We start from the raw sequence: 15,466 nt of genomic DNA, 5'->3' as shown, positions 1-15,466 counted from the left end.
TTCAGGCTGATATCTGAGCAGTCTTACATCGATAAGAATCGAATGGGAGTTTATGGAAAGGTAAGAAGACATAACAGTCAGATGCACTGTTAAACCTTTACTCACCTCTGTGCCTTTATAAAAATACAGCCCACCATGAAATTATTTTCACATACTGTATCTGTGTCTCCCTCTTCTCCAGGCCTATGGTGGTTATTTAGCAACTTTGCTTTTGAGCTCAGAAGAATTTACCCAACTTAAATGTGGAACAGCAGTTTCCCCCATCACAGATTTCGAGCTTTATGGTAAAACTTTACAGTAAATCTTCTGCTAAGTGAGTGTTAGATCTAAAAGGTACCCAATCTTTCTAACCCTGGTTTTCTTTATTGCAAAATGCAGCATCTGCATTTTCGGAGCGATACCTCGGCGCCAAGACAGACTCCCGAGTTTACACAGTAAAGTATCCACCCTTTTTTCTCCTCTGCTTCAGAATGCTTAGCTCAGACAATGAGTTGGGGGGTCTTTATAAAAGAACGTGTCAATGACATGGTGGATTTCCTTCTGTCTCTTTCCTCCAGATGGCAAATTTAGCACACAGAGCGGGTCAGCTGCTGGAGAAACAGTACTTAATAATTCACCCGACTGCTGATGGTAGGACCCAGTGCTTTCTTTTTTCTAAATACCACAGTAAATATGTGCGTGCTCAGAGTCTAACTGCAATATCATCTTCGCCACCACAGAAAAAGTTCACTTCCAGCACACAGCCAAATTCATCAACCATTTAATCAGTGAAAAGGCCAATTACACTCTGCAGGTGAGCCACGGTGTCTGAAATCACTGGTGTGAATAAAAGTGTGTGTGTGTGTGTGTGTGTGTGTGTGTGTGTGTGTGTGTGTGTGTGTGTGTGTGTGTGTAAATGGGCTGATGTTGTGTGAAGAATGCTCTCAAAATCTCTTGAGAGAAGTAACTAAGAGTTATGTTCATTTCAGATTAATTTGTGTATTATTCTTTCTAATTTTTGCCATTTTAGCTTGACAAATAACTTTTTCTTAGTTTTGCAGATTGAAGAACTGTTCAGTTATTTACATGCAGTTTATGTTTATGCAGTGTCCCAGTGCACAGTCGGATATTGCTGTTTTGCTGTTTTTTTCCCCACAATATCATAATTAGTGTTGTTGTTGTTGTTGCCTGTATACATGCCAGAAAGGCTTTTTAATAAATACAGTGTATAAGGATAAAATAAATAATAAAATCCTCCTGTAACTTTTAGTAATAGCTTCTTGACAAACCACCGTTTCACTGAGACCATTTCTGGATGAGACTTTGGAGAACAGATAGAACAGTAGATGGATCAGCTGAAGGGTCAGATGTGTCGCTCAGGTCCTATGCCGGGTCTTTGCTGGATTTTTTTCCCATGTATTTTTTAGAACATGACTTTCAGATACTGTTTGTCTGCTGTAGACCTCTTTTTTTGTTTGTTTTTTTAAAGCCTACCACGTCTTCTTTCGTCCTCCACTTCACACAGCACTCAACACTAAGATATGCCAAGTATTTATCTAACAGCTCTGCCAGTCAAACTGTGTTGTCTTTGATATTTTTCATAGATTGTAATAAAGAAATGCAAACAATTATGGAATTTTGCGACAGGCTGCTATTAACAAAGTGCATAAAGATACCTTTTTATTCTTTGTTAGGCTGTTAACTTTCTGTAAACACCGGTTCATCCCTTGAGTTCGGTGTCTTTTTTATGCTTGAATGATTCATGGTTCAGTGTTAAGTGACTTATCAAACTAAACAACATTACTCTGAAAATGATCAGGTACAAAGACTGCATTGAAAATGATTGAAATGTCCAAGAAAAACTTCTTTTCATCCAGTTTTATGTGCATTTGTCACTCTTTTACACTTCAGCGCTATGCTTTAGTATTTTTTTTCTCAGAAAATGCATTTTCATTATCCAATGAAAAAACATTATTAAAAAAAAGTAATAATAATATGATTTTGAGTGAACGACACCAAATCAGCCTCACCTTACTGTCTCTGTTAATTTCTCCATCTTTATCTGCAGATCTATCCAGACGAAGGACACTTCCTACACGGTGAGGGGACACAGCAGCACCTGAGCCAGTCCTTGGTCAACTTCTTCGAGGAGTGTTTCCGGCTACCAGAGATTCTGACAGACGACCAGCAGGAAGAGAACGAGGACAACAGTTAAACTTTGATCCTCTGAGCAGCCCCGGCCAGATACTACAGCACAATATGCAACAGATTTTTCGTTCCATCCCAGTAAATCCGCACCACCTGCTGTCAAATCTGATTTTAGCTCCAATGAAGTGCAGCACCTGCATGTGCAAAAAGGGCCTCTGCCTACATCCTTTCTCCTCATCTCGTGCTGGCTGCTGACAGGGAAACCAGTCAGATAGAGGCTGAATAAATCTCAGATGCGAACAGTCATGTCTCTCTCTGATTAACGGACTAGTGCTCCCTCTGGTGGACTGATAGAGGATCAACAAAGCATCCATTCGGCATTTCGTCTCCATTACAAAACAGGCACATTAATCCAGTGCTTCGCGGCACCAAATATCCCTCACCTGCGACGATAGGCTCATCATGTTGAGATTTAACTTTTAAAAGGCTGCCAGTTTCTCATAACCTTGCCAACTAACTTACTGATTATTGTGTTCATGAGTATGATTATTGGTACTTGTTTCCCAGAATTTCTCTGTTCAGTGTCTTACAGTTGTACCGTGTCGGAGTGGCTGTCTGGCTGCGTCAGTCTTTAGTTGCTTTACGAAACAAAGGCACAATGTTTAACTTGTGTTGTACTCCAAAAAAATGTATCTGTACAAAAATGGTGTGAAATTTTCCTCTTCATATTTCCGAATGAACCCTTTTCTTTTTTCTTTTAGTCACTGTGCCTTACTGTGGGTGACGTGTTCATGTTAGGAGCCCACATGACACTGAAAATGAGCTAATATGGAAAAGGCGTTGTGTGAATCAAGGGGCACATTTAAAACTTGGGAAGAGCTGAATAGAAGATAACTGTACGTCTGCTGGGGAGAAGGTGTTACACTAACACAAAACCAACGATATTTAGTTTGCAGTTTCTTGATATTTGCCATCCAAACTGGCGTAGTGGTGAATTAACTATACTGATTTTTATTATTATTTTGTGGTTTACTTTGACGACTTTGTGTGTTCTCTCCTCATATCACTTCTGTTGTCAGTGGTTTCTAGTCAGCTGATGTACAAAGTGTATAAAACATCTTGAGTCTTTATGTTGTATGTGCAACTTGTATATAAAGCATTTTGAAACTTATCTTTTCTTTGGCTTAATTCATGACCTTACCTTGACAACTACAAGCACAAAGGCAAACGATGACAACCAGGTTGGGTACGAAATAAACTTACTGGCCACTACATTACTACCTGTTGCCCCTTTTGATCCACACGGACATGACAGCATCCCAGTTTTTTGCTTATAAAAGTGTGTGGTGTGGTCTTCTGCTGCTGGACCCAATCTGCTTCAAGGTTGGACATGTTGTGCATGCAGAGATGCTCTTCTGCACATCTTTGAGTTCCCGTTTTCTATTCCTGTCCACATGCCTGAGTTGTGTTATGTGATTGTTTAATATTTGGATTAAACAGTTGAACACATACTTATTGAAGTGGCCAGTAAGTGTATTTTACTTGGGATAGTGTGCTAACCCAGGAAATAGCTGTATAAGCAAACAAATACCAACCGGGCTCCATGCTAAATCACCATCTTAAAAAAAAGCTCTGTGAAGTTTGACAACTGAATGCCTTTGTACAAGTTTACAGTGAAGCAGAATGCACGTTGAGGGGAATTCAGCCATCAATGATTTTACTTGTTGAAATGAATTCTGGGTACAGCCTCACTGCTAAATGTACATTCAATCTGGTTGATGTGGTAGGAGTTGTCGACTTTCAGAGATATAATGGAACTAATGCAAAAAAAAAAAAAGAAAAATATGCAATGTCTGTTTTTGTTTTGTTTTTTTGTTTTTAAAAAGGGGGGTACCAATTCTTCTTTTTGTAGGAAACATTTTCCCTACAAACTACTAAAAATGAGAGCTTCTTCATGCACTGATCTGCCTGATAAATGCAGTAAAATGAACACAGTTCCTGCTTAAACATTGTTCATTATTTTCGGAAGCTCTGTGCACAGCAGAGCATGTGCCCTTTACATCCATTACATTCCAGAGAAGCGGGACATTTCTACAGCCAATATCTGCAAAACTGGATAACTTGCACTAAAACAATGCAGACAGCTAAACAGCAGCAGAAGGAAAACATGGCGAGTTTGTAGTGAGCGGCCCAATTAAAAGGCACATTTCAGACAAATGTTTTAATGCTACATGATTAGGATTAAATGTAATCATTAATATTGATTCATACTTAAAATGATTTGAGAGCTTAAACATATTCACAACTATTTAAGTTGCATTTTCCCCTTTTAAAAAGATTTCAGTGCTTTGGCCCATCTCACTTCCATCATACAAAGTGGTGAAGAGGGGGGTAAGAAAGCGAAAATCGATATTTGCCATTGACAAAATTTTATTTCCAGTGTTTCAGGAGTCTGTGCACACCCCCTTACAATCAAGAGGAACACTGCACTGATACAAACAATCCAGCTCAATGAAGTGCCCTCCTCCTGCAGGGAACCTCTCATCACAGAGAAGTACCAAACTGCCCACAACACCCACACAGGCCTCGAGATAATCATCCTCATCATCGCCATCGTTGTCATTTCTCAATACTGTACTTAAACTTGCAATCTGATGGAAATGAAAAATAAAGCAGCTAAAACATGGCATTTATATGTACATTTAAGTTACTTATTTTACAATGAATATTTAAAATTCAAGTTCTGTTAAAATTAAAAAAACAAAAAACAACAAATGAAAAAAACAGGATAAAGTATGTATAAAACATTAAGACCAGAGTGGAATGCCTAAGGAATGGAAGCTCGGCATTTTCTTAACCTGTAGAATGACTGAGAGTCAACAGTAAAAATGTCATTCACAGTAACATCTTCGTGTATCTCAACAAAGACAATATGGCACCCTTAACATTTCATTGTGAGGCACTTTCTTTAGTGAAGAAAACTTGATTTTTCTGGTTCGATTACCCATTTTCTTCTTTGCCCAACTCTCTCTTCGTTGCAATCGCGGACAGACGTGTGAACTCCGAACACTAAAACATAGCTTGCATCAGAGGGCTGTTGTTCACTGCTCTTTAAACCACACAGCAGGGATGAGTATGAACTATATTTTCCATTTGCATAAGACCAGTGTCTCCTTGTCACCTTTGTACCTTTGGAAAGGCCCCTTTGACAGCAGACGGCTTGTAGGCAGGCAGACACACACACACACACACACACACACACACACACACACACACACTCACACACACACACACACACACACACACACACACACACACACAGTACCAAAAAACACAATTCAAGTACACAGAAAAATAGGGATATGTACGGATATGTACACTTTAGAATGAAACACAAGCATCTAAAGCTTTTAGTCAGTATTACAGCAAGCATGTCTGTACATTCTTCATTTGGTTACCGACAGACTCACCGACTTTGAACACTGTAACTTTCTTTACGCAAAAATAGTTGCTCTGCAATACGAAAAATCTGCACTTTTCCACTACTTCCTATTCATCCTAAGTCAGTTCATCCTTAAAGCCACTTAGCTAAACCTTTAAACAATCTTAAATTGAGTGTTCACACTTCCTTGAACGTACTTCAGACTCGTTTCACGGGCAACAGGTCCTTTCGATCGTTAGCACATCTGGGACTTGTACTAGGAGGGTTGAAATCCTCCTCTTGGGCCATCCCAAAGTCATTTTTAATATAAAAAAAGAAAAAACAAACAAAAACAAAATGGAAAAAAAAGATAACATTTTGTTCCATGCCTTAAACATGAGCAAGCTCAACAATTCCTGTGTGCAGTAATTCTCTTTTCACAAGCATACACACACCACATTTTTGTACAACATGCTCATTCACTAGACATTGGTCACACAATAGACACTACACTGACAGACTCCCATATACAGAGACACACCTGACAGACCAAAAACACACACAGCCACACGCACACAGCTCTCACAGGTACTGATAGAAGCGCGAATGGACCACCTGGGAACTGGTGAGTTTATGTGGGTGAGCGGTGGCCGAGAGGCTCAGATTTTTGCTCTGGGGGAAGTCCCCATTCAGCGCCTCAGCAGGATGATGTGGGGGTTCAGAAGAGAACGAGGCTCTGGGGTTCTGCTGTTCAGAGAAGTCCAGACTGACCTCGGGATTGCTGGATCGGTGGCGCTCGCGGGCGATCCAGTCACCGATTGAGAAGTCCTGAGAGCTGCACTTAGGTTTCAGCCGGTCCACAGCTGAGAGCTCCGACCGTGAGCCGATGTGAACCTGCTGCGGCCAGTCTCCCAAGACTGACAGCTCGGCAAAGTCTCTCTGCCCGCCCATCGTGTGTCTGCGTCTGATGTTCTTCTTCTTACTGCGGCCCTCTGAGGTCTGAATCCTCTGGCTGCCCACACCGAACATGTCATCCACAGACATTCGCATGCGTACCTTCAGTCTGTCTGTGATCTTCAACTTCCACGTGGGCTCTCCTTTGTCCAGCTCACTCCGGGACGCAGTGCTGAGGCTTGCGGTGGAACGACCCTTAACTGACCCCGAAGAGCGTGACGGTCCAGTGGAATCTTTATCGCTACGAGCGCCGTCCAGAGAAGACTCGCTGTTGGTTTTCTGTTGGGCGGCTTTCTTTCTTGAAAGTGTGTCGCATTCGATGAGTCTGTGTGAGGGGAGGGGTCGAAGGACTTCCTGCGGTTCTCGCTGGTCGGCTTTACCCACAGTGAACACTGACAGGTCACTCTCGCTGTCCGTCTCCATTGCCCTTCCTTCGCTGATGAGCTCGCTTCTCTCATCATCAGCATCTTCTCCGCCCCTGCTCTCAGACACAGACTGCACTTCGGGACTGAGGGTGCTGAGCTCAGCTCCAGTCAGGAAAGTCATGGAGGATGTGGTGGAGTAGTCTGAGGTAATTGAGCAAACCTCCGCTCCCAGCCCGCTGGGACACATCTCTGCTCCCAGGGCACCCACCGTCTTGCCACGCCTCATTCTGGGCACTGATGCTTGAGAGCTGGTGCTGTTCATCGTTCCGAGGTCAGACACCGTGTCATCATAGTTTGATGGCGGGTCCGTGAGAGAGGACTGGTGAACCATCGGCATGCGGTAGCTGAGGTCTGGGGAATGTGTAGGAGAGGGGTAGGGGGATCCAGTCTGAAGGTTGGAGGAAATGCGTTTTGGAGGCAGGGAGGGAGAGGGCTGTGACATTGAGCTGTTAGAAAGATATTCTTTCCTGTTGGTTTTGTCCAGCTGCTCCTCAGAACTGTTCTTTTCCTTCTCCTTCTCGCTGGTTTCATCTGTCTGCTGCTCCTCCTCCTCCTCCTCCTCCTCCTCCTCTTCGGTCCGACTGTGCGGGGACCACAGAGGATGCTGTTGGCTCTCCTTTGGTAGCTCCTTCTTTGTAAACACAGGGTCCAGGTCATCATCTGAACTGCTAGGCTGAACTTTTTCCTTGGGCTTCTTGCGTTTGCGGTTAACGAAGAAGGAGGAGCGAATCAATTCTTTGCTACACTGATCCTTCCCTGATCCCCACAAGCCCTGATGACACACATTAAAAATGGCATTAAAACATTAAAACTGGACTTCAGACCATAAAACTAGCTCAGACACATGAATGAGAAAACAGAAACACAAAGGAGCACATTACCTTTGATTTGGAGGTTTCACTACATGCTGAGTCTGCATTAAAAACAAGAGACTCATTAGTAAAAGTCTCACATCTTAAGGACAGTCTCAAAGCAGACAATATACAGAAAGAAGAGGCAGATTCAAAGTTTGCTCAGAGTGAAAGTGACAAGATACAATGGATTTAATGAGAGCAGTTACATGAAAGCAGATGATACAATTTGGTCAGAGAGAGAGAGAGAGAGAGAGAGAGCGCGCGCGAGAGAGAGAGGTGTAGCTAAGCTAAGCGGTATATGAAAAAGTGGAGACGGCAGCAGAAGAGGCCTGAGATGAATAATGAGGGGCGAGGAAGTGAGAACCTGGCGGTAAACCAAGACACAGAAAAGCAGCTCATGCTCGAGTATCGATGGATCGACGGCACATCACGAACAAACACGCCAGTCACAGAGCATCACATATAGCCACCAACCAGCTGTGGGCATTCTTTCCCAACTCAAAGACGTCACAGAGGAGAGGGAGTGATGAGTTTGCTCTGACTGAGAGACTTAAGGGGCCTGAGCTGAACAGACCAGTGAGTGTGTTTTGTGGTTGACACAACTTGCCGCGGGCAAACTTTAGTCTAACTTGCTCTTACTCCAAGCTGCATGAAATTCTACATTTCCCTCAACAAGTAGCCTGTCACTATAAAAGACATAAAAAGCCAAAAACATTTGCAAGACTTTCTCTGACTCAAATCATGCATACTGCAAGATAAGCAGGCTTTTTACAGAAATAATGCGGCCGCAGGAACTAAATGCAGGAACAAAAGAAACCAAAACAAAACAAAACTTCCAATGAATCCTGTGTGAGTTAACGCTGTAGCAAAAATTTGAGATGTGGCATCTTGATTCAATAATACGTTTTTTAAAAACAGGAGGCACTGTGAGGTGTCTTTGAGTGTAAGCCTTAAATTTGTCAACTACTTGTTTAAAAAAAAAAAAAAAAAAAAAAAAAAAAGGAAGATTTGCTCAGAACTTAATGACCATATATTTCCGATGTTGAGGGTTTTTTTTTAAAAATCAGGTTTACCTATTTATAGATTTTATTACACATTAAACTGTTCATCGCTGTGTATTCTTTAAACTGCAGAATAAATAAAGCTGAACTGAAATACATTTTGTCACTGGCCTGAAACTCACCGTTTTCTAATATTCCTACAGGCATGTAAAAACGTTTTGACTCTGCAGTCCAGTGAATAACCAAGTACACCCTTACTGCTTCAAATGGAATAAAAATGAACAGAAGCAGCTAGGTGGTGCTAACCGATTGCACTTTTTAAAATATCAATGTGTGGTGAGCATCTGTATAAAAGTAGAAGTTTGGTAATTTGCTACCCTGGAACATTCAGGTGTTTGTTAATAAATCTCAAAACAGACAATCTTCTTATGAGCAGAATTCCCAACAAACTCATCCCAAGGCCAGACCGTGCAATGCTCTGAGAAATGCAAAAAACCCAAGAGCTACATCTAAGACTTTACAGGTCTCATAAAGTTTTAACGTATCTGAGAATAAAAAAAACCAGAAAAAGACTAAATGGGTATGGCTTTTAAGGTAGGAGTGCTGCATATGAACAAACCACAAGATTTCTGAAACAATGTTATTTAGACAGACAGGCCCAAAGTGGAGATGTTTGGACACAATGCATTTGGTGAAAACCAATAGGCAGTATATCAGCGCAAACACTGTAAACCAACTGTCATGCACAGTGGTGGAGGGATGATGATCTCGGCTTGTTTTACAGACTGTGCACCTTGCAGTCATAGAGCAGACAATGAACTCCTCAATGTGACTCAAATGTGAGGCCTTTTGTCTTGATAGCTAAAGATGAGCTAAAATTACTGGACAATGATCCAGCAGCAAATCAGGTCCTTAAGAGAGCTGTACATAAATAAACACACAAACTGAATAACGCTATGCTGCACAAAGGAGTGAGCCAAAATTCCTCCACGGTTATGTCAGAGACTGATGAAGTCTGAGAAATCTTTTTTTATTCCAAGTTATTGCTGTTATAGGTGGTTCTAAAAGCTACTGAATTATGGGCTGTACTTAGTTTTTCATATGACTGCACAGAGTCCAATAAAAACCTTTATCATATGACTAAATAATCGATTCCTACGACTCCTAAAAGTTCCCACGTTGTAACGGGACTACCACTATGATAATGCTGTTTTAAGTTAGGTTAAAATTTTGGTGTGTATTTGTGGGTGTGTCTGTGTGTGTGCAGAGCATGGTTGGGAGAGAGACATGCGGCTGTGACATTATGTTACAAGATATGAGAAAATGTTGGTCTGTAGTTGACGATGTGACATTTTAAAATACTGAAGATTTTAAAAGAATGACATCACAGACAACAAATAAAAGACAAAAACAAAAAAACACTACATCTTCCTAACGGGAACTCCATCCAGTGCTAGCTGAAAGCCTGAGTGCCTCTGCTTCAGTAAGTTGCTAACTACTACTCCACCTGGGAGGTGGCTGTGTGTGTTTTTTGTTTGTGTGTAAACGCATGTGTGCTGGGGAACATCCAGCTCAGTCCCAACACCACGACCCCCACCCTCAGACATCATGACAGATTATGCCACATGACCGGGAGAGAACCTGAGGTTGACCGTACCATGCTACTTGTCCTTACGATCAGCTTAAGAAACAACAAGAGACAGCAGAAGGGCTTTCAGAGAGAGAACAGCAGCATCGCTCTGTATGCCCTCATTTTAGGGTATTGGTTTAAATATGAGACGTGCACACCACAGGAAAAATGACAAACATCGACTTCTCTTTCTTTCTTTTTTATCTTTTTTCCTCCTTTCGCCCAAATTTAAAAGAGCTGCGGGTTTCTGCAGACTAGGCAGCTACACTGGGCACAACACTCGTCCTTCTTCCTACAGTCCCAGCTGTCCATCACTGACAAAACAGAGTCCATCAGTGACATCATCGAGTGATAGACGCCGCCCACTTGGCCTGTGTCAAGATTGGGTAATGTGTGAGTGCTGGACAGGGATAAGGGAGAAAAACAACACACTACACACAGAAGGGCACAGGTCAGAAGGGTTAAAACTTCCATTGTTTCGTTTTGTTTGTTAGATTTTCTTTGGGAAAGAACATGCCGGGATTATGTGAGAGACGAGGAGGAGGGGAAGAAAAGAACTGAAAGAAAAGGAGTCGTCGTCTCAACACAGGTAAAGCACAGGGAGAAAAAAATGACTTGAGCAAGAAAAGAAAAAGAAAAAAGAAGAGTAAAGCAAAGAAACGAACAAAAACAAAACTTGAGGACAGTTTAATTTTGGGCAAATAAACATCAACATCCAAACAAAACAGACTTTTATCCCAAAAAATTACAAGGCATTTTTCAACAATTTTCCAGTGGCTGAAGCGCAACATTGCATCCACTGAAAAGTTACTGAAAAAAACAAAACAAAACTTGCTTTAACAGAAACAAATAAAACTTGGCTGTTTAGTATTCGCTTAAAGCATATGAACTGAAAAACAAGGGATGGTGCTCGTACTTTTAGCATTTGCAATTGACACTCTACCAGCATTTAATCTTAAATAGGTCTTTACCACACAACTCTTTTAATCTACTATAATCTTAAGGAAAAATATTAATGCTGCTATGGCAGAAATTTGCTGTGCTGATGCTGAAGTGTGAAAAACACTGCTGCTAAGTTACCTGAGACTTCGCCAGGAGAGGGTGCAGTCCGCCCAATGTTGGAGAGCAGGTGGTCGATATTGGGCACAGGCTGAGACTGCACTGTACTTTCCTGCTCCGCTGTGGTCTGGAGCAACATACGGAAGAAAAGGAGTAAAAAGTAACTTAACAAAATGCAAGAAATAGGGTTTCTATCTTCTATTGTAAAATAAAATCTGGGTTCATGACATGTGCAAGTTGTTCAATTCTGTTTTTACATTTTAAAGGTAATCCATAAACACTGTAGCTGCATGTCTTCAAAATCAACAACTAAACTGATCCACAGAACTGATAGACCCTTCATTTAATTTCCATCGAATAAAATAAGGAAAAAGAAATGCTACATACAACAGGGTCCTCGTCACCATCATCAGCGAAGAACCAGTCAAACTGCTGAATAAGGTTCTCGACTATCTTGCACTGGTCTGGCATGTGGTTAACCATGTTAGTCATGTTGTCCTCAGAGGTTCTGACCAGGGTAGGGCCAAACACGATAGCTAGATTACGAGGCTCCATCTAAATAGATACAAGGTAAAAGTCACATTTAATGACATAATCCTCAGAGACACTGGATTAGCACAGGATTGAACGCACTGCATGGTGTTAACTAACGGCATTAACACAGAGATCCTGTTGATGCTCATACCTTGTTCTTTTCACAGTTGTCAGAAACTCTTTTGAGGTGAGCACAAAGGAATTTCAGAGTTTCATAGTGATGAATTGGCAACTCACGGATCTGGAGGAAATGACCAAACAGGGGGCCAGTGCTCAGGATGAGGAGAATGCTTTATGGTAATAACTGTTCAAATAGATTCCTCATATTTGATCTTTCACTCACCAGCCTCTTGAGCTCCTTTAATCTCTCCACTGAGTCTTCTATTCTGCTGGCTTCTATAAAATCTGCATACTTTTCTGTGAACAGATCCAGAAAACCTCAACTTACAATTGCAAAAAGAATAACCGCACAGGAAAAACGACATTATCCCAGAGATTTTGCAATGTATTCTTCATGACTTTAGTCTTACCATTTGTAAACAGAGGTTCTGGAAGTTTTCTGAAAAAGGACTTCAATAAACTACTGATGACGTTAAGGTCCCGCCATTTCTGCAGAGTAGATCAAGGCAGCTTCAGGTTAATGCAGTTCTTGCAGTACGAATCAATCACAGTGCAAAGATGTTGTCAGGGAAGTGGTGCACTGTACTGTGCAACCTGACTGTCAGTCACTCACGTCTTCCTGGATGTCGATGTCATTCATGCCTTTGCTGTTGAGCTCCTCCTGCATGCTGGAGATGGCAGCGTTGTTCCCAGGGACCCTGTAGATTCCTGTGTACTCCAGACCTCGCTCCTCCACAACCTTGCAGCACACCTCCACGATGAGAGGAACATTCTGCACAAATTACATAAGAAGACAAAAAAAAAAAATCAACATCATGAACCATATCGATCAATGACACCACACACTGTTAGCTCCAGTGAATGAGTGATTCAAAGTGGATGTAAAGATGCATTTTATTTGTCTGGAAGAAACACATTTCATCTTCATCTGAATGATAATGAGCCCATCCTTAAAAAAACAAAACAAAAAAAACCCTGTAGAAACACAGCAGACCCACCTCGTTACTTTGTGCAGATGGACAATCATCAAGTCGGACACCAAAAGTGATGCCAGCTGGAGTCTTTTTCTCAAATGGCTTCCTTATGATCCCTGGAATGGCAATTTTCCAAGTACCTCTGTCCCGTGGTGGACTGGACTCATCTGACAGGTCAAACGTATACAAATTGAGGTTACATGCACTCTAACGACACTTAATGACACACCTTAACATTAAAAACTGGCAGCTTTACTCTTCATTGCCCTCTGCTCCTCTCCAGTTTTGGGCAAATGGGGGCTATGGTTCTTACCATCTGTTTTGCCTCCAAGGAATGGCGTTTTGATGCTCAGCGAATGTCGGGCAGGCTTGGGTGAAGGTTCAGACCTGCTGCTGGGTGCACTGTTCAACAGCAAAATATTTAAAAAATACACAGTCTAAATAAGTATTACAATTAAGAGGCCATACTGGTAGTCCAGTATTTTGGATCCCCCTCAGGGGTCAATGTAGTCCCTCATACCTCATGTTGTATTCTTTGATCCTTCGGCTGATCAGGTCCCGACTCACAGCTGCGTTCTGTAGCGAGAACAGACATAAACAGAAGACTTTAAAATAAAAATATATTGTTTTGTAATATAATACAATTTAATTATCGAGGTTTTGCAATATTTTTGTAAATAAATATATATGATCATGTATTTATTTATTGTACAGATCAGAAAGGAACCTTACTGACTTCCTCTCAGTCTGAAATGGAAATTTCCCCTCACACCCTAACCAAGTGCCATCCGTGGTTTTTTTTTTTTGTTCTGCCCAGGTAGAACAGGTTTCAAGTGACACCTTATTTTTGCTTTTGTTAACCATTTTGTAAATAACTGCTGTAATCCTCTCCATCTCACTGACATGTTCATTGTATTTTATTCAAAGACAAACTCTGGGTCTCTTTGTTGTTAACCTGATGGGTGTGCCGGTTGTTATTTTCAAAACTACAGCGTGCTGTAGTCTAAACTAGCACATGCTAGTGTGCTAAAAAAAAAAAATGAGTACTACTACAGTATTATGTTCTGACTTGATAACAATTTTTTAATTATAGGACAGAAAAGCATGAGGCCAGCCAGGAGTTGGTGCACTTTAGGAAGTTTGGGGGAAATATAATCAAACCACTTAAGCTGGCAGACAGGCTGTGAGAGATCAACTCATCATGTGGTCATAACCATCACTTGGCTCTGCATTTAAGCACACAACATTTGGTCTTACCACACACACACACACACGCACACACACGAACCTCTTCATCTGGGTTACTGTTTTTCTGAATGTCTTTGATCCAAGACAGCATGTCATCTCTCCCTTCTGCCTGAAACAAGTACTCGCAGTCTGAGGTGGTTAGTCGCAGCACATTCTTGCGTCTTGTATCGCTATAGGAGATGTCAATCAGACAGGCCTCGATGCTAATTCGCAGTGGTTCCTCCTCGGATTGCCCTGAAGAGCGAGACAGTGCATCTTTCCTGTCTTTGTACAGGGTCAGGGTGTGACCTTGTAAAACAGCATACATTTGCTTCCATGATCTCATTCCCCCACCAACACGCTATAAGAAAAGAAAGGAGATAGAGAGAGAAATGCTTAGAAACCATAACGTTAGTGATAGTTACAGTGTTAGATGAAGACATGAATGTAAAGAAATACCTTATTTTTATCTGTACTGAACTGCCTAAAGTTAAGCAACCCTTCTCTGGAAGAATCAGAGAAGATCACTGAAGAGGAGTCCCTTCGAGAGCCAGAATCCCCAGATGATTTATGCCCATCCAGAGCCTGCAAGTGTGAATATATGACAATTTTTTTCCTGGGATTATTAGCTGAAAGAAGACGGTGACATGAACTGTGGGAAGACTCTGAGGGTAGAATGACATGCAGCCAAGATCTCAGAGTGGATTTAGACTGGGGATGTCAGTGTCCAGGACAATATATGATATAAATATATAAACTTCTAAGGAAACCACATTGTAAAGAATATTCTAAGTTCCCAAATTAAAAGAAACAAAGACTGGTATCATCTGACCATCCTGTAACTTCCCAAAAAAAATAAATAAATAAAAATAAATAAATATATATATATATATATATATATATATATCATAAATCCAATCTCATAAATCCAATCTAGTTTGGGGTTTTTTTCCCAAAGATACTGGTTAAAATAACAAACTACACGACTCAAAAGTGGGTTATAAAAATAAAAAAATAAAAAAAAGCACACAAAAAACGCTATTCAATACCTTGACACAGTATAAAATGATGCAACTGATCCTAAATTTCCTCACCTTTCTCAGCCCCCTGAAGCTGGGCAAATGCTTACTGGAAGATCTC

The 15,466-nt window shown here is 41.3% G+C and overlaps 2 protein-coding genes across 6 annotated transcripts in view; one reads left to right on the top strand and one right to left on the bottom strand.

Annotated features, from left to right (window-relative positions):
- Positions 1-3,298, top strand: part of LOC102308428 (dipeptidyl aminopeptidase-like protein 6) — a 91,486-nt gene extending 88,188 nt beyond the window's left edge. For all 5 annotated transcript variants that reach the window (XM_042219240.1, XM_042219242.1, XM_005912740.3 and 2 more), the window contains 6 exons: positions 6-60; positions 182-284; positions 379-434; positions 558-630; positions 720-793; positions 2,048-3,298. In XM_042219240.1, coding sequence (XP_042075174.1) covers positions 6-60; positions 182-284; positions 379-434; positions 558-630; positions 720-793; positions 2,048-2,194 — 508 coding nt within the window. In that variant the 3' untranslated portion in view covers positions 2,195-3,298. The remainder of the gene's footprint in view (positions 1-5; positions 61-181; positions 285-378; positions 435-557; positions 631-719; positions 794-2,047) is intronic.
- Positions 3,299-4,539: 1,241 nt separating this feature from the next.
- The window catches only part of arhgap21b (Rho GTPase activating protein 21b), a gene marked incomplete in the record, with an annotated part of 38,381 nt that continues 27,454 nt past the window's right edge, over positions 4,540-15,466 (bottom strand). Inside the window, 14 exon segments of the mRNA XM_042219226.1 lie at positions 4,540-7,699; positions 7,809-7,840; positions 11,493-11,598; positions 11,859-12,026; positions 12,157-12,246; positions 12,349-12,422; positions 12,536-12,614; positions 12,739-12,897; positions 13,124-13,266; positions 13,413-13,501; positions 13,620-13,675; positions 14,388-14,687; positions 14,786-14,911; positions 15,421-15,466. Coding sequence (XP_042075160.1) covers positions 6,131-7,699; positions 7,809-7,840; positions 11,493-11,598; positions 11,859-12,026; positions 12,157-12,246; positions 12,349-12,422; positions 12,536-12,614; positions 12,739-12,897; positions 13,124-13,266; positions 13,413-13,501; positions 13,620-13,675; positions 14,388-14,687; positions 14,786-14,911; positions 15,421-15,466 — 3,037 coding nt within the window.

This window comes from Haplochromis burtoni, unplaced genomic scaffold, assembly GCF_018398535.1.
Source record: "Haplochromis burtoni strain Fernald_Lab_line unplaced genomic scaffold, NCSU_Asbu1 Contig_3, whole genome shotgun sequence".
Taxonomy (NCBI): domain Eukaryota; kingdom Metazoa; phylum Chordata; class Actinopteri; order Cichliformes; family Cichlidae; genus Haplochromis; species Haplochromis burtoni.
The sequence above is the reverse complement of the archived record's forward strand: the minus strand, read 5'-3'. Positions and strand labels throughout refer to the sequence as shown.